This window comes from Gopherus evgoodei, chromosome 5 (assembly GCF_007399415.2).
Source record: "Gopherus evgoodei ecotype Sinaloan lineage chromosome 5, rGopEvg1_v1.p, whole genome shotgun sequence".
In the NCBI taxonomy this organism is placed as follows: Eukaryota; Metazoa; Chordata; order Testudines; family Testudinidae; genus Gopherus; species Gopherus evgoodei.
In genome coordinates, this window is record NC_044326.1 from 56,690,778 (window position 1) to 56,711,919 (window position 21,142).

Genomic DNA, 21,142 nt, shown 5'->3' on the forward strand with positions numbered 1-21,142 from the left:
CTCTGTGCTAGGCATACCAAGATAGCAAGTAAAAGGGACTGAGTTTTGCATGCACGTCCAGCCCTAGTCCCTGATCCAGGTATGGGACAGGCAGGCTCAGCCCAGCAGGATCCAAGTGTGGTGGGACTTGGTGTGGGGTGAGAGAGTGCGGTGTGAGGCTATCTGGGTGCAGGTGGCAAAGTGAGGGGTCCGGGTGCAGGGGGAATGGGACTCTTTAAGGAGGTATTGATTATTTCCATTAACAGAGGAAAATGATATGCTTCTGCTGGCTATGATGGCCACAGGTCTATGTGGTAGGAGTTGACTCACATATTTTTAAGGTCTTCTGGTGTTTCGTTGAGAGTGAAAGTCTGAACTCTGTGTACTGGAATGCTTAAAGCTGTCCAGTCCAGCCTAGATTTTGGTTATCTGCCTTGAAGGGTTCCTCCTATATGAAGCTAATGATTCTTCTTCGAGTGATTGCTCATATCGATTCCACTTAGATGTGTGTGCGCCACGTGCACAGTTGTTGGCAAGTTTTCCCTTAATAGCTCCCATGGGGTCAATTGTGGAGCCCCCTTGAGTGGCGCCTTCATGGTGCTGCATATATGCACCTGCTGACCTGGCCCTGCCTCGGTTTCTTCTTGCCGGCTACTCTGACAGAGGGGTAGGAGGGTGGATATTTGAATGCATATGAGCAACACATCTTGAAGAACAACAGTTACGAGAAGATGAGTAACTGTTTTTTTTTCGAGTGATTGCTCATATCGATTCCAATTAGGTGACTCCCAAGCCTTACCTAAGCGGTAGATGCTGAATGCTGCATCATCTCTGGCGTGCTGGATGATGGTGTAATGAGAGGTGAACATATACACCAAGGACCAAGTTGCTGCCCTGCAGATTCCTTGTATCAGGACCTGGGCCAGGAGTGCCACTAATGAAGCCTGTGCCCTTGTGGAGTGTGGCATAAGTGCCTGGGCAGATATTTTGGCCAGCTCATAGCACGTGCACATGCAGGATGTGATCCAGGAAGATATTCTTTGAGATGAGACTGGGAGTCCTTTCATCTGGTCTGCCACTGCTACGAACAGCTGGTTTGACTTCCTGAACAGCTTAGTGAACTTGATGTAGAATGCTAGTACCCACCAAACTTCCAGAGAGTGCAGCCTCTGCTCATGGCTACTGGCATGAGGCTAGGATAAAAAACAGGCAGGAATATGTCTTGGCCAGTATGGAAATGTGATACAACCTTAGGAAGAAAGGCCAGGTGAGGTCTGAGTTTCACCTTATCCTTGTGGAAAACTGTATAAAGTGGGTCTGAAGTAAGGGTCTTTAACTCAGACACCCTCCTTGCTGATGTAATGGTGACCAGGAAGGCTTCCTTCCATGACAGGTAGAGAAAGGAGCAAGTCACTAGTGGTTCAAATGGGAGCCCTATTAGTCTGGAGAGGATGAAGTTAAGGTCCCAGGCAGGAACAGGCTGTCTAATATAGGAATGTGGCCATTCCAGACCCTTGAGGAACTGGCCAACAATGGGGTTGGCGAAGGAGGAGCGTCCAGTCACTCCTAGGTGGAAAGCCGAGATAGAAGTGAGGTGTACCTTTATGGATGATACTTCCAGGCCTTGCTGCTTCAGGTGCAGAAGACATTCTAGGGTGAGAGGGATAGACGCCTGAAGTGCGGGTGTATGACAGTAGTTAAACCTTTTTCATTTTGCCAGACATGTGACCCTAGTGGAGGGCTTTCTGCTGCTTAGTAAGATCTCCCTTACCTGTTCCAAGCACATAAGCTTCATGGGATTCAGTCATGAAGTTTCCAGGCCATGATGTGGAGGGATTGGAGATCAGGGTGATTAAGATGACCATGGTTTTGAGTGATCAGGTCGGGGAGGAGTGGCAACGTGATCAGGGTGGGGTGTCCACTGACAGTTCCAGAAGCATGGTGTACTAGTGTTGCCGTGGCCATTCTGGAGCTACCAGAATTATCTCTACCCCATTCCTGTGGACCTTGAGTCAGACCTTGTGCATGAGAGGGATCAGGAAAAAGGCATAGAGCAGGCAACCTTCCCAGGTTAACAGGAATGCATCCATGATTGATCCTGGGCTGTGCTTCTGGAAGGAGCTGAACATTGGGCACTTGTTGTTGCCCTGGGTAGCAAACAGATTGATCTAGGGAAATCTCCACCTTTGAAAATGGAGTGTATGACATCAAGCCGAATGGACCACTTGTGATTGCTGAAGGACCTGCTGATGTGGTCCACCAGTGTATTCTGAACTCCTGGTAGATAGGATGCTTCTAGGTGAATGGAGTGGGCTATGCAGAACTCCCATAGCTGCAGGGGTTCCTGACATAGGGGAGAGGAGTGGGCTCCACCCTGCTTGTTGATGTAAAACGTGGCAGTAGTGTTGTCCATCATAACTGCCATGCACTGGCCTTGTAGTTGAGCCTGAAAGGTTTGGCACGCTAGTCGCACCATCCTCAGCAACTTGATATTGATATGGAGAGAGAGCTCGTCCTGTGGCCATAGTCCCTGCGTTTGGAGGTCTCCCAAATGTGTGCCCCATTCCCTAGCTGACACATCCGTTACCAGGGACAAGGAGGGCTGGGGACTGTTGAAGGGGACTCCGCACACTGTCCGAGGGTCGAGCCACCATTGGAGGGAGTCGAGTACTTGCTCCAGAGCTGTGACCACTGCATTCATGCCGTCATGCCCTGTGCAATAGGCTGAAGCGAGCCATGCCTGGAGTGACTTGAGTCTCAGCCTGGCATGCTGGACCACGTAAGTGCAGGCTGCCAGGTGGTCGAGGAGACTCAGGCAACCCCTTGCTATAATGGAGTTGTACTGCCTGAGGTCATGAATAATGTCATGGGTTGTAACTGGGACTCCGGCAAAAGCTCTCTTGCCTGAACCGAGTCCTCACCGCCCCAATGAACTCGCTTCTTTGGGTCAGTGATAATGTAGACTTGTTCACGCTGAGGAGGAGACCCAGTCTGTCAAAAGTGGATCTGACTAAACGGACTTGGAGACTCCACCTGCTCCCTGGTGTGCCCCCAAGCATCCAGTCGTCGAGGTAAGGATATACCTGCCTCCTTTGGAGGAAGTCTTCTACGATCAGCGTGCACTTGGTGAACACTCAGGGGCTGTGGACCGGCTGAAGGGAAGGACTGTGAACTGATAGTGTTTGTGGTTGACCACAAACCATAGGAAACGTCTATGTGCAGGCTGAATAGCCATGTGAAAGTACACGTCTTTCATGTTGAGGGCAGCGTACCAGTCTCCTGGATCCAGAGGAGGGATAATTGTACTGAGTGAGCCCATGCACAACTTCAACTTTACCATTAACTTGTTGAGTCCTCATAGGTCTAGAATGGGTCTGAGACACCCCTTGGCTTTGGGGATTAGGAAGTACTGGGAATAGAATCCATTGCCCCATAGCTCCTGAGGAACCTCTTCCACCTCTCATATGGTGAGGAGCATCCACACCTTCTAGATAAGGAGTTGCTTTTGAGAGGGGTTCCTGAAGAGGGATGGGGAAGAGGGTGGGAGAGAGAGTAGGAGCAGAATTGGAGAAAATATCCTGCTTCCACTATGCAAAGAACCCAGCAGTCTGAAGTTATTCGAGACCAAGCACAGAAAAAGTGGGACAGACAGTTGAAAACACGGGGAAGGATCCAGTGTGGAGACAGGTGGTCTGTCCTCAGGCAGACCTTCAAAAGGCCTGCTTTCAGGCCAATGAAGGTTTGTGCTGTTGGGGCTTGAAATGTTTTCGTTGAGTAGCCAGTATGTGAATACCCAACAACTTTATCGTAGCCTGGGAGTCCTCTAGGCTATGCAGCCTGGAGTTTATTTGCTTTGAGAATAACCCTGCACATTCGAATGTTAGGTCCTACAGGGTTTACTGCAACTCCAGTGGCAGCCTGGATGCTTGTAGCCATGAGCGCCTCCTCATGGCTATCCTGGAGGAAAGGATGTGGGCACCCAAGTCTGCAGAGTCTAGCGAGGCCTGCAGTGAGGTCCACACCACTGCCTTCCCTTCGTCAATAATAGCTGAAAACTTGGCTCTGGAGTCTGGTGGGATCAACTCCTTAAACTACCCCATGGTGGCCCAGCAGTTGAAGTTATATCTGCTGAGGATAAGTTACTCATTCTCTATTCTCAGCAGTAGGCCCCCTGTAGAGTAGACCTTTCCACCAAAAAGGTCCATGCTTTTCGACTCCTTGGATTTAGGGGTCGGCCACTGCTGCCCCGTCTCTCCTTCTCGTTAACCGCTGCCACTACCAAAGAGCATGGCTGTGGGTATGAGAACAGGTACTTGGAAGGGACAAAGTACTTGCACTCCATGCCTCTAGCGATAGGTGGTATAGATGTGGGGGTCTGCCACAGAATCTTAATGTTGTTTTGAATTGTTTTTATCAGAGGCAGAGCTACCCTGGATGAGCTTTCTGGTGCAAGGATGTCGACCGTGGGGCCATCAGGTTTGACAACCTCCTTTGCCTGTATCCCCATGTTATGGGCAATCCTCCGCAAAAGGTCCTGGTAGACCCTATGGTTGATTGGGGTAGGACCCAAGTAGACCCAAGTAGAAGCTTCTGCCACCGCCTCGTCCGGGGACGAAGATTAGGAAGCCAGAGGTGGCACTGGGTCCTCCTGACCCTCTGGCCTCTGATCTCCTCCTGGTCAGTGCCGGGAGCCTCTGAGGTGACACTATTGCAGTGACAGTAGCCTGGCCCTGCAGTATGGCTTGTGCTGGAGTCGGCGCAGTGGCATACTGAGTAGGTGGTGGGGCCTGTGCCAATGTGTCGGATCCCTGTGGCGTAGGCCTGTCAATGGTTGGTTGAATTGCTTGGGTTTCGGAGGCCACCAAGCGGGAGTGCCTGATGAGGGAACCCTGGGCCTGATGATATGCCCGGGGGGTCCATAAAGGGCCATTTTGTCAGGGGCTGCCACTCGGGGTGCCATGCTGGCAGTGTCTCCCCCCATCACCAGTGTGATCTGTCTGCTGTGACGAGAGTAGAAGGAATCCCCATCAGAATCAGACGAGACTGATCTTGACCGTGATGACCAAACTGTGTCAAACTGTGTCAAACTGATTGTGCAGGGGACCAGTGCTGAGACACCTATGCTGGGAACCAATGCTACTTCTCTCGTGGTACTGGGAAAAAGGAGCATCTCCCCACTAGTGCTGGGGAGCAATGCCCAGAACCCGATGCCTCAGAATGGTGTCTCAGCCACAGTGATGGGTAGCAGTGCCGAAGTGAACAGTGCTGAGAAGATGATGGTGAACACCTCATCATGGCCAGCTTTCCTTTAGATCAGGGGTAGGCAACCTATGGTGCGCGTGCCGAAGGCAGCACGTGAACTGATTTTCTGCTTCACTCACACTGCCTGGGTCCTGGCCACCGGTCTGCGGGACTTTGCATTTTAATTTAATTTTAAATGAAGCTTCTTAAACATTTAAAAAATCTTATTTTCTTTACATACAACAATAGTTTAGTTATATATTATAGACTTATAGAAAGAGACCTTCTAAAACGTTGAAATGTACTGGCATGTGAAACCTTAAGTCAGAGTGAATAAATGAAGATTTGGCACACCACTTCTGAAAGGCTCCCGACCCCTGCTCTAGATGGCGCTGGATGATAAGACACTGGATGATAAGTCACCGGAGGCTTGTCCCAAACTGTCAGGGCTTGGGGAGCCATCATGGCAATGAGGTCCCTGACAGCCTCAAAAGTGTCCAGGGTGGAGGGCAGCTGTAGCTCCTCCACCTGGCACTGCTCCGGGGAGTCACTGGCCATCGGACTCAACAGTCCCCTCAGGGGAACCGGTCAACGGCACTGGCTCATGCTGTTTGGGCGCCAAGTGCTCCTTCGCGGGACATACTGGAGGTGCACCTGCCAGTCCTGCTGTCTTCGGTATCAGGGAGTGCCCCTTGTCAGTCTTCCTATGGTGCTTATGCCGCACCAGAGGATAGGAGTGCTGCCAGGCCGAAGCTTGTGGTGCCAGGGAATGTTGGTGCTGAGGGTCTCTTAGACTAGAGTCCTTCCTTGGCACTGTGTCGCATACTGAGGCCGAGGCACTCTTTATGGATGCGCTCGGTGCCAGGTCCTGGTGGCTCATTGCAGGCTGGGGTCGAAGAGTGGATTCCATGAGCAGTTGCTTCAGTTGGAAATCTCGCTCTTTTTTCATCCAAGGGAGGAAAGCGCTACAGATTTTGCACTTGTCAGTCTGGTGCGTCTCCCCCTAGGCACTTCAGACATGAGTCATGGGGGTTGCTCATTGGCATAGGTTAGGTGGAGCTTCTGCGAGGGTTGAACCCTTGGGCTCGCAGCATGCCCTGGGGGTTAGGGATTGGGGAAAGACCGCACTCCCAATCCTTATCTCACTATATACACTATATGCTATATACACGAACTATTACTACTAACTAAGAACTAAACTACAACTATCAGAAAGTACGCTAAGAGAAGCACTTGCTAAGCAAGCGACTGCTGTTCCAACGACCGTCACTGGCGGTAAGAAGGAACTGAGGAGGTGCCAGGTCAGCCCGGGCATATATGCAGCGCTATAAAGGTGCCACTCCAGGGGGCTCCACAACCAATCCGACGGGAGCTGCTAAGGGAAAACTATCCAACAACTGTGCACGCGGTGCACACACACCTAACTGGAATCAATATGAACAATCATTTGAAGAAGAAACATTAGCTATGCAGAGGAGGAACCCTTCAAGGCAGAAAACCAAAATCTAGACTGGACTGGACAGCTTTAAGCATTCCAGAACACTGACAGAGTTCAGACTTTCACTCATGATGAAAGACTAGTCTGTAAAAAGAGTATGAGAATTCTTTAAAAAAGAACAGGAGTACTTGTGGCACTTTAGAGACTAACAAATTTATTTGAGCATAAGCTTTCATGGGCTGCAGCACACTTAATCAGATGCATAGAATGGAACATATAGTAAGATTCTGTGCATTCGATGAAGTAAGTTGTAGCCCACGAAAGCTTATGCTCAAATAAATTTGTTAGTCTCTAAAGTGCCACAAGTATTCTTGTTCTTTTTGCAGATACAGAGTAACACGGCTGCTACTCTGAAACCTATGAGAATTCTGTTATGGAGTTGGAATTTTCTGGAGCACTCTGTAGTATTTTTATTATCTATGTGATAAATTTTCTACATGGGTTGCAGAGACTTTAATGCATCTTAACCATATTTGGTTAAGATGCATTATTTGGTTAAGAGAGGTGTGGGTCTACATATACGTTTATTGATCTTCCCAGACTCATGGCCAAAGAACTTAGTTATAAATCGTTGTTGTGTTGCAAGCAGGAAGTTAAAAATATTTAAACACTTTCTTTTTATTATTAGGACAAATATTATTCCAAGTAACAAACAGCAAAATAATTGTAGCAGTAAAGAGTAGCAATGAACAAATCTTATTATAAGGAAACAGAAAAGACCTTCTAGATTTTCTGTTAGTCCATTCCCCTGCCAATGCAAGTTGTTGCATTGTATAGTAGTTAATGTTGCCTATTGTATAGTAGTTAGTGTTTGTTTAATCTACTTAATGTACCATGTGATAATGCTTTCATCACTTCCTTGGTCAGATCATTTCACAGCTTAATAGATCTCACTGATTTTTTCCTAATGTTCTGCCTGCATTTTCTCTTAATTTTATTCCGTTTGGTCTGCCCTACAGTTGAAAATTAGATTTGTTTATCTACGCTAGATTTGTTTATCTACGCTATGTCAGGGGTGTGAGAAATCTCTACCCTCTGAGGGGCATAGTTAAGATGATCTAAATCCCTATGTAGACAGAGCTAGGTTGATGGGCGAATTCTTCTGTCAATCTTGCTATCGCCTCTTGGGGAGGTGGATAACTCAAAGCACTACAGGTGTGTCACTGTAGTGTCTTAGGCCATGTCTACATCTAAAATTTTGCAGCGCTGGTTGTTACAGCTGTATTAGTACAACTGTATAGGGCCAGCGCTGCAGAGTGGCCACACTTACAGCAACCAGCGCTGCAAGTGGTGTTAGATGTGGCCACACTGCAGCGCTGTTGGGCGGCTTCAAGGGGGGTTCCGGGAACGCGAGAGCAAACCGGGAAAGGAGACCAGCTTCGCCGCGGTTTGCTCTCGCGTTCCCCGAACCCCCCTGCAAACCGCAGGGAAGGAGACCTGCTTGCTCGGGGTTCCGGGAACGCGAGAGCAAACCGGGAAAGGAGACCAGCTTCGCCGCGGTTTGCTCTCGCGTTCCCCGAACCACCCTGCAAACCGCAGGGAAGGAGACCTGCTTGCTCGGGGTTCCGGGAACGAGAGAGCAAACCGGGGAAGGAGACCAGCTTGATTACCAGAGGCTTCCTCCTTCCACGGAGGTCAAGAAAAGCGCTGGTAAGTGTCTACATTGGATTACCAGCGCTGGATCACCAGCGCTGGATCCTCTACACCCGAGACAAAACGGGAGTACGGCCAGCGCTGCAAACAGGGAGTTGCAGCGCTGGTGATGCCCTGCAGATGTGTACACCTTCAAAGTTGCAGCGCTGTAACTCCCTCACCAGCGCTGCAACTTTCTGATGTAGACAAGCCCTTAATTGTAGACAAGCCCTTATTTGAGCATTATACTGAGCTAATTTTCTCTAGTTATGCATCTCTTTTCACCTTTAGAAAACCAAATAAGGCTAAAGCTATACCAATGAGATGAGTTGTGTAGATACATACACAAAGAAAACACTCCTCTTTGCTGAATTGATTCTGTTTAGCAAAACCCCTTGTGACAGATATGACAATTTTCTTGAGAAAACTTTTTAGGTTTAAAAATATTTGGGAATTCATTGTATTAAATACAAATATTATATATTATTGTGGGCTGGGATTGTATGTAACTTCTAGTGTAAGGAAATGTAATGTAAGGCCTACATGATCAAAACACTATTGAACAATGTGCCAGAAAAGAATGGACTTCTGGGATGATATGTATGAAGTAGATTTTGGGAAATATGTAGTAGGAGATGAATGCAAATGCCTCACCTCCAGTTACAAAAAAATATCCTTTTGAAGCTATGCACTGAGAGCGGGCCTTTATCTGCTGTTCACCTGTTATATGAGGCCAATATCAAAGGCCCAATCTGCATAAAGGAAAGACTGAGTTATTTGTGGTTGTGCGAGTTCTGAGTAATGCTGTTACAAACTTGCAACCACGGGGGGGCCCTTTGTGGGGTTTGAAAGACTGACCCCTACTAAGACCTTGTTGGTGTTGTAAGGGGGTGACCTCTGGTAAGCTTTTTGTTTGTGTGTAGGGTTTTTTTTTTTAATATTGTTTGGAAGATTTTCTCTAATGTTTCTATCTTAAGAAAAAATGTGCCTTCTTATAAAGAGCTGTATGGTGTCTTGTAACTGCTGGCAATTACAGCAGTTCATAGGCTCTGGAGAAAAAAACAAGCATAGATGCTGGCTTATTTAATCAATCTGGTTTGCTGGAAATATCAAACTCATAATTTAATATATGTTAAGCATGTGTCGTGTAGGAAAGGAAACGACCTGGTACCAACAATGACTATTGAAAAATACTGAATAGCCTAGGTAAAGAATGTTTAGATGGCACTATGTCATCTGACCTGGTCTCTGCATCTCTCATTGGTAGATAATACTGCTGTAATTGCTGGTACTGCAGTGCTACCATCTCTGCCTAAACTCTTAAATGGTGGTAGTAACAGTAACACTGTTTGTGCTCTTAGATACAGTGGCGTAGCCAGGTTTTCAGCATAGGGGGAGCAAAAAACATAAAAAGGCCCCCCACCTTGGCTCCCCCTCTGGCCACACCCCCAGGTCGGACCCCCCTCCCATGCTCACCTTCCGTCCTGCACTGCCGCCTGTCCCTGGCTCCTATCCCAGCACTCGGCTGTGCCTGCACCAGCCAGCAGGCACAGCTTCCATGCTGGCCTGCCGCCCCGTGGCTCCTCCGGCTGTGTAGTGGGCAGCGCCATCCGGCAGGCACCGCTTCTGCGCCGGGCTGCTGCTGCCACCCTGCAGCTCCTCTGGCTGTGTGGCTGGTAGCGCTGGCCGGCAGGCTCCACTTCCGCGCCTGCCGGCCTGAGGGGAAGCAGCTGCTTCTGCTGAATCCCACCAACTACACTACTGCTTAGATACTCTATTCTCCTTTCTGGCTCAGCCTGATGAAAAAGTAATGCCAAACTAGCAGCATTAGTGTCTATTCCTAGTCTGATCGTGCAGTCCTTTCATGCCAAGACCAAATACAGTTCCTTCCATACTTCATAGCAGCTCACACAGCTAGTTGGAAGACAATGGCTGTATCTATACCCTTTTCAGTAGCAGAAGACTCTAATTTATGTATTTTTATTTATTTATTTTATTTTGCACCTGAGATACAATCCGCTTCTAGAGAACTACCATTTTTGGAACAGTGTTGCCTAGTATTTATCAGAGTCCAGATAGGTGTTCCCAATCACTTCAGAAGGCAGTTAGTGGTGATGCAATAAATGACATCTATCTAAGTAGATGGATTGTGGAGATGTTATATATTGTAATAAGAATGATATGATGCTCTCTGGTTGTGTACATAGCTAGACCATGTAACAAATTGTGTGAACCTATCGTTGTTCGTCTCACCCTTCCTTCTCCAGACCTTTTCATTATTTGTTATCTCTACTTCTGTGTTGTCTTTAATTAGGCTCCAATCCTTCAAGGACTTGTGTGCATGCGTAACTTCATGTACAGTGAGTAGTGCCATTGGTTTCAAAAGAGAAACTGTTATAGCTCTTCAGCCACCTGCTCATCAGTTGAATTAAGAGCTAGCTTCAATATTAAAGTGCAAATATTTGAATTTTACGCACTTTTGGTATTTACAGAATGTCTTTTTAGTGTCTTTATGATAGCAGCTCTAGAGAAGTCTTACAGAATACTTTGCTAAGTTACCTTAAGGAAGTTCTAAAGATTGTATTCCAAAACCACTCTATCGCAGAACGTGCAAGTAGACAGAAGAAAACACAACAACAAAAAAACTTAGAAGCTAAGCTCTCTTCTGAAAGACAGATATCCCTTTAAATAAATTGGAAACTGGTTTAATTTAAAGATGCAAAGTATACAAAGATGGGGAAAAAATTAAGAAATTTATTGACTATTGGGGTATAACTATAATTATAATTCTTTTATGATTTTACATAAATATGTGTAACAAATATGAAAGGGTAGAATAAGTAGAATGATAGCATCAAGATGAAATTATGTTATCTTGTTCTTACATTAAAACCTTACCATTTTTTACTATAACAGGTTTAACAGAACAGTGCCCTACAGTTAGTACTTAAGCATTTGCAGCAGTCATTTGATGCTGCTTGACTGCCCTCTTCAGGATGCCAATGAACATAAGCTCCACATTTTCTATACTTTCAAATCTAGTTTACTAAAAGAGATTTTAAAAAGAATAGTTTACAAGGATAAAAGTTAGGTTTTCATTGTACTGCATGTGAGATTGACTTAAAGTGATGCTCAAGTTTCACTTTTTCTTTTTATAGTGGTGCATTTGCCCATGCATGTTATTTCTCTTGGTATAGACAGCTCCAGAAGAGCTGTGTGCTGAGGTGGCATTGACTTCAGTATTATGGCTTGTTCTTAATGAGAAGAATAAGCATGCTTTCAACAACTTTTTATGAAAGACTGCTTTTTACCTACTTCCCTTTTCTTCCTTCTCATATATATCTGCCTATTTTCTTTGTAACTCAAATCATAGACAAGTGTTGCAGGAGTAGCCAAATAGTGCTTTAATGCCTATGTACTACGCCATAATGTACATGCAGCACGCTTACAAAAAAAATCCTTTGAGAGAAGTTTTAAAAACAATGTGTTCATACTATTTTTGTATCCCTCCATCTGAAAAGAAAGGTAGATAAAGAACGGGGCTCTGTAATATAAATAATTAATAGAAAATATTGAAATAGCACAGAAGGAGCTATGTGGGGTGGAAATCTACACAAAGATCCCCTCAATAACTTTGAGATGCCCCCTAGTAAATTGTACAGTTGTTTTGTCTCCAAGTCTTGTGGTTCCAGGACTATTCATGCAGATAACTTCTTCACTGGTAATGCAGCTTTCTCATCAACCCCTCTCCCCCCAAATCTTCCTTTAAAAATGATTTTCTGAGCACCACGAGGGAGAAGTCCAAAAATTAATGTAGTGTCGTGCTGCATTATTTTTCTCTCTGGCTCTTCCTTGAGGTTTGGGGATAGGGAGCCTGCTGGGGAGAGGGGAAGGGAATGTGACTTTCTAATGCTGATAGAAATTACTACAGACTTAAAAAAAAAACCCTATATTTTATGTTGGGTTTTAAATATTTTTTGTAGGAAAGAATGTCAAATAGGGATGTTATTCGCAAATCCACCCACTTTAGTTCTGCCATTACCACTCCTTTTGTGGCACAACAATTTTCAGTGTAGTATTGGCAGAGCTCTTTCCATGTATCCTTTTGTTCTGGGAGGAATGTTGCATTGATATATAGCAGAAGTGGCCAAACTTACTGACCCTCCAAGCTGCATACGACAATCTTCACAAATTCAAGAGCCAGGGCACACCTGCCAGGACTCAGGGCTTCATCCCTGCAGAAGGCGCCTGATGCTGCTCGGGAATGAGCCCTACTTCCGCTGAAGCCTGAGGCTGAGCAGGTGCGCCCACAGAGCTGAAGTCCAAGACCTCCCTTCCTGCTGGGCAGAAGTTCCCAGCCCCACCACCCCCGCTGCAAGGCAGAAGTCCTAAGCTCTTCCCCCACCCCCGTCTAGTAGGTGGAGGGTGGGAAGGGGCTACGTGAGCCACACTTCAACAGTAAAAGAGCTGCATGTGACTCACGACTCACAGTTTGGCCACCCCGGTGTATAGCTCAATGTCTACTAGTCTGAATTGATGCTTATTTGGAGCAGTCTTGCGCATATAATCCTGATACTGGATCTGCATTTCCACAAGGGTGTTGCTACATGAATCATTTGCAGGTATGGGCCCATATTTTCCAGCACAACTATAGGAGCATTTAACTTACACTTTTTGTAGAGCTTTTTATGTTAAAAATGTTAAAACTTATTTTCATTAGTATTTTGTTTGAGTTTTGTTGCTTAGATAGTTGTTATAAATTAACTGCATGAAACGTAGTTGTAACGGGTTGGTCCGAGGATACTAGCGAGACAATGTGGGTGATGTATATCTTTTATTGGACCATTTTGCTGTGACGCTCAGAGTACCTCAGCTCTTTGTGGCTCTAAAGCTTTTCTCTCTCACCAGCAGAAGCTGATCCAATAACAGATATTACCTCACTCATTATAAATTAATTGTACTTCTGGAAAAACAAACCAACAACAACGAGAATACACCACCACCATGCCATACCAGCCAAAAGCTTTTTTGGTAGAGCATTGAGAATGTGTTTGCTACAGTTTTAGTTAATCTCTGTTTGGATTGCAGTTGTTACAAATGGTTACTGAATCTTTACTGGTAATCAATTACATACAGATATCTATATTTTTGATCTGTATCTATGCCTTTTTCCCCAACAGGCAATAGCTAATGAAGAATATCAAGTGCTGGCCAACTCATGGCGCTACTCATCTGCTTTTTCTAATAAATTATTCTTCACTATAGTGGATTATGATGAAGGGGCAGATGTTTTCAACAGGTAAAGGTGTTTAATGATGTCTTTTTAACTTTGGTTAATAAATATCACATATTTTAAGTACTGTGTTTTTTATTGTTTTTTGTTTTTGTTTTTTGTAGATAATATAATAAAAAATTACAGTGTGGGGGGGAAAGTCTTGAAAACTGTGGTTAGTCACAGGAATTTCTATAATGCACCCTTGGTAGCAATAGCAGGAAACACCAAAAATGCAAAATAGCCAATTTTGCTACCATATTTGTTTTCGGTTATATCAAGTTTAAATGAAGTTTATCAAGCCATTGTTAATGTATTGGTAGTTGCTTCCATTGGACTTTGTAAAACAAATTGACTCCAAAATGATGTGAAGTGTAGTGAAAATCACATTCGTAGTTAAACTTTCCCATTGATTCTCTTGACATAAAAAAATTACTTAACAAATATCACCTAACATGAAGACGTCAATTAAATGTTTAATACCCTTTTTATCTTTGTAGAATAATCAGTCTTGGACTCTTTAAAAAAGAGTGGAAATTGTTGTAAATAGCTATGGTTGCTTTAAAATGTGGAGACCCAATTATTAGCAAATACAGTAGTCCCGCAAATTCACTTTGATTTGGATACTCAACTGAAGTTCAACTTGAATCATAATTCCAGAAAGCAAATATTTTCTTCTCTTTTAAAGCTTAGCTCCCTTCTTGGCACTGGAAGATGAATTAATAAAAGCAAGAAACAGTAGAAGTTACAACCATTTTTACTCCCTTTTGTTGAATTGTGAGATACTAAACTATGAAGCAAAAAAGCAACTCTACAGTTTTAAACAATACACAGCAAAGCTTGGATGGTTTTCCAACAGAACAGTTGGACCACATCGTATACAAATAACATGATCTTCCAAATTTTGCTTTTTATTTTAGTTCAAATATGCATTTTTTGTGCGCACACACGGAGAATATTATATTTGTAGATGCATTGGCTCAGTTTATTGTGATGTAAAGAGATACAACTCCATTTATGTCAGTGGACTTACACTTGTTTATGTCCACATTCTGTTTGTTCATTGTCTTTGAGAACTCCAGCTATTTTGGATATCTGTGAAAATAAGAGGAACTAACAAGTGAGCATATTGTCATGTAGGTTTTTGAAGAAATGTTATTTTTATCAGAGTTTTTATAGGCAAATATAACAAGACAGTGGACATCTGAACTAATTATAATAGCATGGGAGATTTAATTCTTGACTGTAATATGGTAGCTAAGCTACTGTTGCAGTTGACATAAAAGCATGTCGTTGATTGATTTCACTTTTCATTCTGATTATATAGAAATGGGAAACCAATTGTAGGTCTGGTGCAACCAGGCTGTCAACAGTCTTTAAAAATATGTATACCTGACAGAAGATTTCTATATTTGAGTATCCCAACTAAATTCAACTGTTTTACAACATTCTTCTTAACACATTTCACAAAAATATTTTTCTTTCAATAATTGTTCATTAAGGATGAGGCATATTGTATTTAGAAGGAAATATTTTAGTATCTAGTTTATTTTTTATAAATTATAAATGAACTGTGTACTTGATGTTAATTAAAGCATTTATGTAAGTAATAACATTGATTTTGTTGGAGAGCAGCAAGCAAGGCAGGTAAATAAAATGGTATTGCCCTTGTATCATTAGAGAACTCAGTTTCATTCATATTTAATCATTTCAATATTTCCAATGATAACTTTATAATTTTCAAATCACTGATAAATGTATTGCATTTTTATTTTCTGAAATCCAGAAAATTTCATATACCAAAATATGAGATGTTTCATATAATGAAATATATTTCCCTGTCCTGTTCATCATGCTGGGGAATAATTGTTACACCTAGAATGTCCAGCAGCGGGGCCCTGTCACTATTTTCTATTGGTTTCAAATTGACAATATTGGGAACATTCACTGGATGAATTATATTAAGACCTCAGTGCTCTAATATTTACATGTATGCTAACTTTATACAGTGTGAGTAGTCACATTAACATCCACATAGCATTTAACCTTTTAAGGATGTGGCAGAAGTTCCCCCCCCTCCCCAAGATTGGGATGTAATTTAAGTCTGTGACTTTGTGTAATATAAACAATATTTTTAAAGATGCTACTTTGCTAGTTCTATAACAGCATAAATGAGCATATTAGGAAAATACTCACAAAGGAGTGCTTAAATTGAAATATGGTTTATGTAATGACTACTGTGCCTTAAAAAGCCCAATTGAAGAAACTGAAGGAATGTTAGCTCTGAGCACTTTTTCAGTAATAGAAAAATATATTTAAATGTTTGAAGTAGTTATTTCAAACTTTGGAAAGCCACGAATATTTTTTCTGACTAATGGTATCTTTGCCAGTGTCTATGATAGGAAGAAGGCAAACAGTTGCCAAAGCATGTTTGAGTCATTTAATATTGTGGTGTCTTCTGTTTTTTGTAGCTCAATATGAACTCTGCTCCAACATTCATGCATTTTCCTCTGAAAGGTAAACCCAAGAGAGCTGACACCTTCGACCCTGCAGAGAATAGGATTGCAGCAGAGCAGCTAGCTAAATGATAGCTGACAGAACGGATGTTCATGTAAGTCATTGACAATGTTAAGACTGATCCAAACTTATCTGCCTACACTATGATGAACTGACACTAAGCACTGTGTTTCCCCTAATGCATGTTTATTATCAAATGAAATCCGCAAAATAGGTTAAAATACTAAATATGAGCTGCAATACTTGAGTGCACTGTGGTAACTTCAGCAATTTGAATGTTGCATTTCAGTCTTTGTTTGGTAGTTACATTTTCATCCAGTCTAGCACAAAATGAGTGATAATATTGTGACAATTACTTGATAAATGTGAATGTACTTGCCAATGTTACTTAAAAAACAAAGTCTGGAGTTTCAAAAGTGTTTTACTTATGCCAAAATATGCACAGACTAATAATCTGCAAATATGTTGAGTAAACTTATTTATTTTTATATAGTTGAATATTATATACAATTGTTCTTTAAAGATGAAAACAAAAACTTTCTAAAGTACTAAAGAAACATATTGCTTAAATTCCCAATTCAGTCACATGCAAAGGGACTATTCTCGGATTTTAAAATATTTCAGAAACTAAATCTTATCTTTGCTAGCATATTCCTAATCATCTATACATGTTTCCCAGTCATGCAGGAAGACATACCAGGTGCAGTGGATGTGGTTTAGTTAGGCCACAGCTTTGTTCTCTTAAATCTGGGAATACCCGGCAATAACTCAAGCAGTGCAGATGATCTTTTTTCCCTTAATCACTTCCACCTATTTGGGAAGACTGCCATCAGCACTTCCCCTTCCCAGCTTGCATCCATCCAATTACTGAGACCCTACTGCCCTCCACTCATCTGAGGCAAAGGGGAGCCTGGAAAAAGGAGAGAGGATGGGTTCTCCCCAGTCTGTCAGATATTGAGTCCCAGTTGTGTGACAGTGTAAGCAATATTCCCTTTCATCAATACTTATTCTCTGTACAAGAACATCCTTAACAGAGAGAATACTGTGCATTCAGTAGTAGATATTGGGTTATTACTACTCTCTCTCTGTGTATATTGCATCGCTTCTGTTTGTCACAAAGTAGAAGGATAATTGATACTTTTGTTTTCTCTCCCCCTCCGCAGATTAGGGTATTCAGGCCTCCGAACTATTCTGGCACTATTGCTCTGGCTCTTTTAGTGTCACTTGTTGGTGGCTTGCTGTACTTGCGAAGAAATAACTTGGAGTTCATCTACAATAAGACTGGCTGGGCAATGGCAGCTCTGGTATGCTGACATTTAATACTGATATATTTTAACATTTCAGTAATATTGTAGCAGTTTCAAATTTTTGTATGTAATGACAACATGAAAATGCCACTTGCATAGTAATTTAGAAAGTACTGCAGTAATAAGTTTGTCAGGATGAGACAATATTTATTATAAACTGATAATATGAATAGCTTGGCTAAGTCTGATGGGTGATAACATTGCTAACTGGGAGATATATAAACTAAAATTTACTAATTCGTTAGTTAAAATATGCTACAGTGTCGGTGGTGGTGAAATATGCTGCTGATCACCTGATAACGATGGTGAAATGTTAAGGGAGGTTAGAGAGGCTACAAAACCAGGAAACTCAATGCTGATGGGTGATTTCAACTATCCTCATATAACTGAATATATGTCATCTTAGTGCATGGTACAGAGAAAAATTTCTAGACACCGTTGTCATAAACAGATAGTTAAGGGTTAATGTCTCTTTTACCTGTAAAGGGTTAACAAACAGTGAACTTGAAACACCGACCAAGGACGAATCAGGAGACAAGATACTTTCAATCTCGGTGGAGGGAAGCTTTTGTGTTTTTTGGGTTTGTGCTTTGTTCTCTCTGGGTCCTGAAAGGGACCAGACGTGCAACCAGGTTTCTTGCCAATCTCCCTGCTACAGTCTCTTATATATCAGAATAGTGAGTATTAAGTAGAAAAGCGGTTATAGTCTTTTGATTGTTTTCTGTATTTGCAAATGTGTATTTTGCTGGACGGATTTTGATTGGTATTGTGCTGGGGAGACTTCTTTCTAGTTTTATAAGCTGAAAGACCCTGTAATATTCCATCTTCATTTTACAGAGATTTCTTACTTTTTTCTTTCTTTATTAAAAGCTTTTCTTTTTAAAGACCTGATTATTTTTTTTCCCCTTGTTAAGGCTCAAAGGAACTGAGTCTGTACTCACCAGGGAATTGGTGGGAGAAGGGAAGGAGGAGTGTGGGAGGAAAGGTGAATTTCTTCTGTGTTTTAGATTCACGGAGCTTGAATCTGTCTATCTCTCCAGGATAGCCCAGGGAGGGAAAGCCTGGGAGGGGGAGAGAAGGGGAGAAAAACCTGATTTCTCTGTGTTGTGATTCAAGGATTTGAATCACGGTGATCTCCTAGTGTACCCAGGGTGGAAAAGATCTGGAAGGAAGAAAGGAGGGGAGGGGAAATGGTTTATTCCCCTTTGTTGTGAGACTCAAGGAATTTGGGTCTTGGGGTCCCCAGGGAAGGTTTTAGGGGGACCAGAGTGCCCCAAAACACTATATTTTTGGTGGTGGCAGCCTATCAGATCTAAACTGGTAATTAAGCTTAGAGGAATTCATGCTGGTACCCCATCTTTTGGACTCTAAGGTTCAGATTGGGGAATTATACCATGACAACCATAATGACTGCATCTTGGAATCCACAAGGGTAGAGAGGCAATTGTGATTTAGTCATAAATGGAGCACAAGATCTGTACATGATGTAACTATAGCTGAACTGTTTGTAAGTGATCAAAATTGAATTAAATTTAATGTGTTTGGAGGAGTAAACACACACCAAAAATAACCCCAGCACAGTAACATTTAACTTCAAAAAGGAAATGACACAAAATGAGATACTAGAGACAGAAATTAAAAAGAGCAGTCACAACAGTAAAATGCCTGCAGGCAGCATGGAGACCACTTAAAAAAACCATAATAGACACCCAGACTAAATCACAGAAACAAGTAAGGGGACCAAAAGAATGTCACCATAGTTAAACAGCAGAGTAATAGAGTGTTACAGGTAAAAAGGAATCCTTTAAATTTGAAAGTGAAATCCTAATGCCGAAAATAGGAAGGAGCAAAAACTTTGGCGGGTTAATATAATAAGGCAGACCAAGAAAGAAAATGAAAAGCAACTTATTAAAGAAACAAAACCTAACAAAAACTAACAAAAAAAAAGTATTTCAGAAGCAGGAAGCTTGTCAAGCAGGCAGCAGGGCCACTAGTCAAAGGAGGTCCAAGGAAAGCAAGCCATTACAGACAAGCTAAATTAATTACTTTCATTGGTCTTCAGTGCAGAGGATGTGGGGGAGACACCCACATTAGAGCATTTCATTTTGGGCACCAAATCTAAAGTCCTGTCCTAAATTGATGTGTCAATGGAAGAGGTTTTAGAACAAATGGATACATTAAACTTTAATAAGTTGCAGTGACCAGATGGCATTCACCTAAGAGTTCTGAAGGAACTTGAATATGAAATGCAGAGCTACTACGTGTATTGAACCCATCACTGAAATCAGCCTGCGTACCACATGACTAGAAGGTAGCTAATGTAATGCTGGCTTTTTAAAAAGAGCTCAAGAGGCGATCCTGGCAATTGCAGGCTAATGAGCCTAACTTCAGTACCAGGCAAATTGGTGGCCACTACAGTAAAGACAAACACCTAGTAATATTATTTTTTGGGAAAGAGTCAATGTGGCTTTGTAAAGGAGAGTCATACCTCATCAATCTATTAGATTTTGAGGGAGTCAACAGGCATGTGGATGGCGTGATCTACTGAATGGTGTACTTGGATTTTTCGGAAAGCCTTTGCAAGGTCCCACACAACAAGGCTCTAAGAACCAGCCATAGGATAAGAGGAAGATTCTCTCATGGATCAGTATCTGGTTAAAAGATAGGAACAAAAGATAGGAGTAATTGGTGATTTCGCAATGAGAGGGATCAGTGGGGGTTCCCAAAAAATCTGTTCTGGGACTGGTGCAGTTACATATTCATTAATGAGCTGAAAAAGGGAATGAATATAGTGGTGAAGTTTGCAGACAACACCAAATTATTCAAGATAGTTAAATCCAAGCAGAGAACGAGGAGTTACAGAGGGATCTCGCAAAACTGTGTGACTGGGCAGCACAATGGCAAATGAAACCATTTTGATAAGTACAAAGTAATGCACATTGGGAAAATAATTCTTTCTTTCTTTCTTTCTTTCTTTCTTTCTTTCTTCTTCTTTCTTTCTTCTTCTTTCTTCTTTCTTTCAATATAATATAATGTATGGTAGATTCTCTTTCTTGGGTGTAATAGCTAATTTAGAACTTGGAGTCACCATGGATAGTTCTCTAAAACTTCAGCTCAATGCACAGCAGCAATCAAAAATGCTAACAATACATAATATCTATCTACATCCATACATATAATGTCACTAATAAATCTATAGCGCTCCTATTAGGCACTTTGAATATTGTGTCCAGTTCTGGTCTCCCCATCTCAGAGGATATAGTGGAACAATAAAGGGTTCAGAGCAGGACAACAAAGATGGTCAAGGATATGGAACAGCTTTCATACAAGGAGAGACTAAAAATATTAGGACTGTTCAACTTAGAAAGAGATGATATGATAGAAGGCTATAACATTGTGAATGGTGTGGAAAAGTGAATAGAGGACTGTTATTTACCTCTTTCCACAATACAAAAACCATGGGTCACCCAATGATATTAACAGACAGAAAGCTTAATCAAACAAGAGGAACTAATTTTTCACATAACACGTTGCCATGGGATGTTATGATGGCCAAACATATAACTGGGTTAAAAAAAGAACTGGATATGTTCATGGAGGATAGGTCCATCAATGGCTATTAGCCAAGGTGCTCAGGGACAGAACCCATGCCTCAGGGCAATCCTAAATTTCTGGCTACCATAAACCAAGAGTAGA

General features: G+C 42.5%; 1 protein-coding gene across 1 annotated transcript in view; it reads left to right on the top strand.

Moving 5' to 3' along the window:
• TUSC3 (tumor suppressor candidate 3) overlaps window positions 1-21,142 on the top strand; it is a 285,011-nt gene that overhangs the window by 119,001 nt on the left and 144,868 nt on the right. The window contains 6 exon segments of the mRNA XM_030565064.1: window positions 13,162-13,166; window positions 13,538-13,649; window positions 15,218-15,269; window positions 16,094-16,205; window positions 16,208-16,233; window positions 17,303-17,443. Coding sequence (XP_030420924.1) covers window positions 13,162-13,166; window positions 13,538-13,649; window positions 15,218-15,269; window positions 16,094-16,205; window positions 16,208-16,233; window positions 17,303-17,443 — 448 coding nt within the window.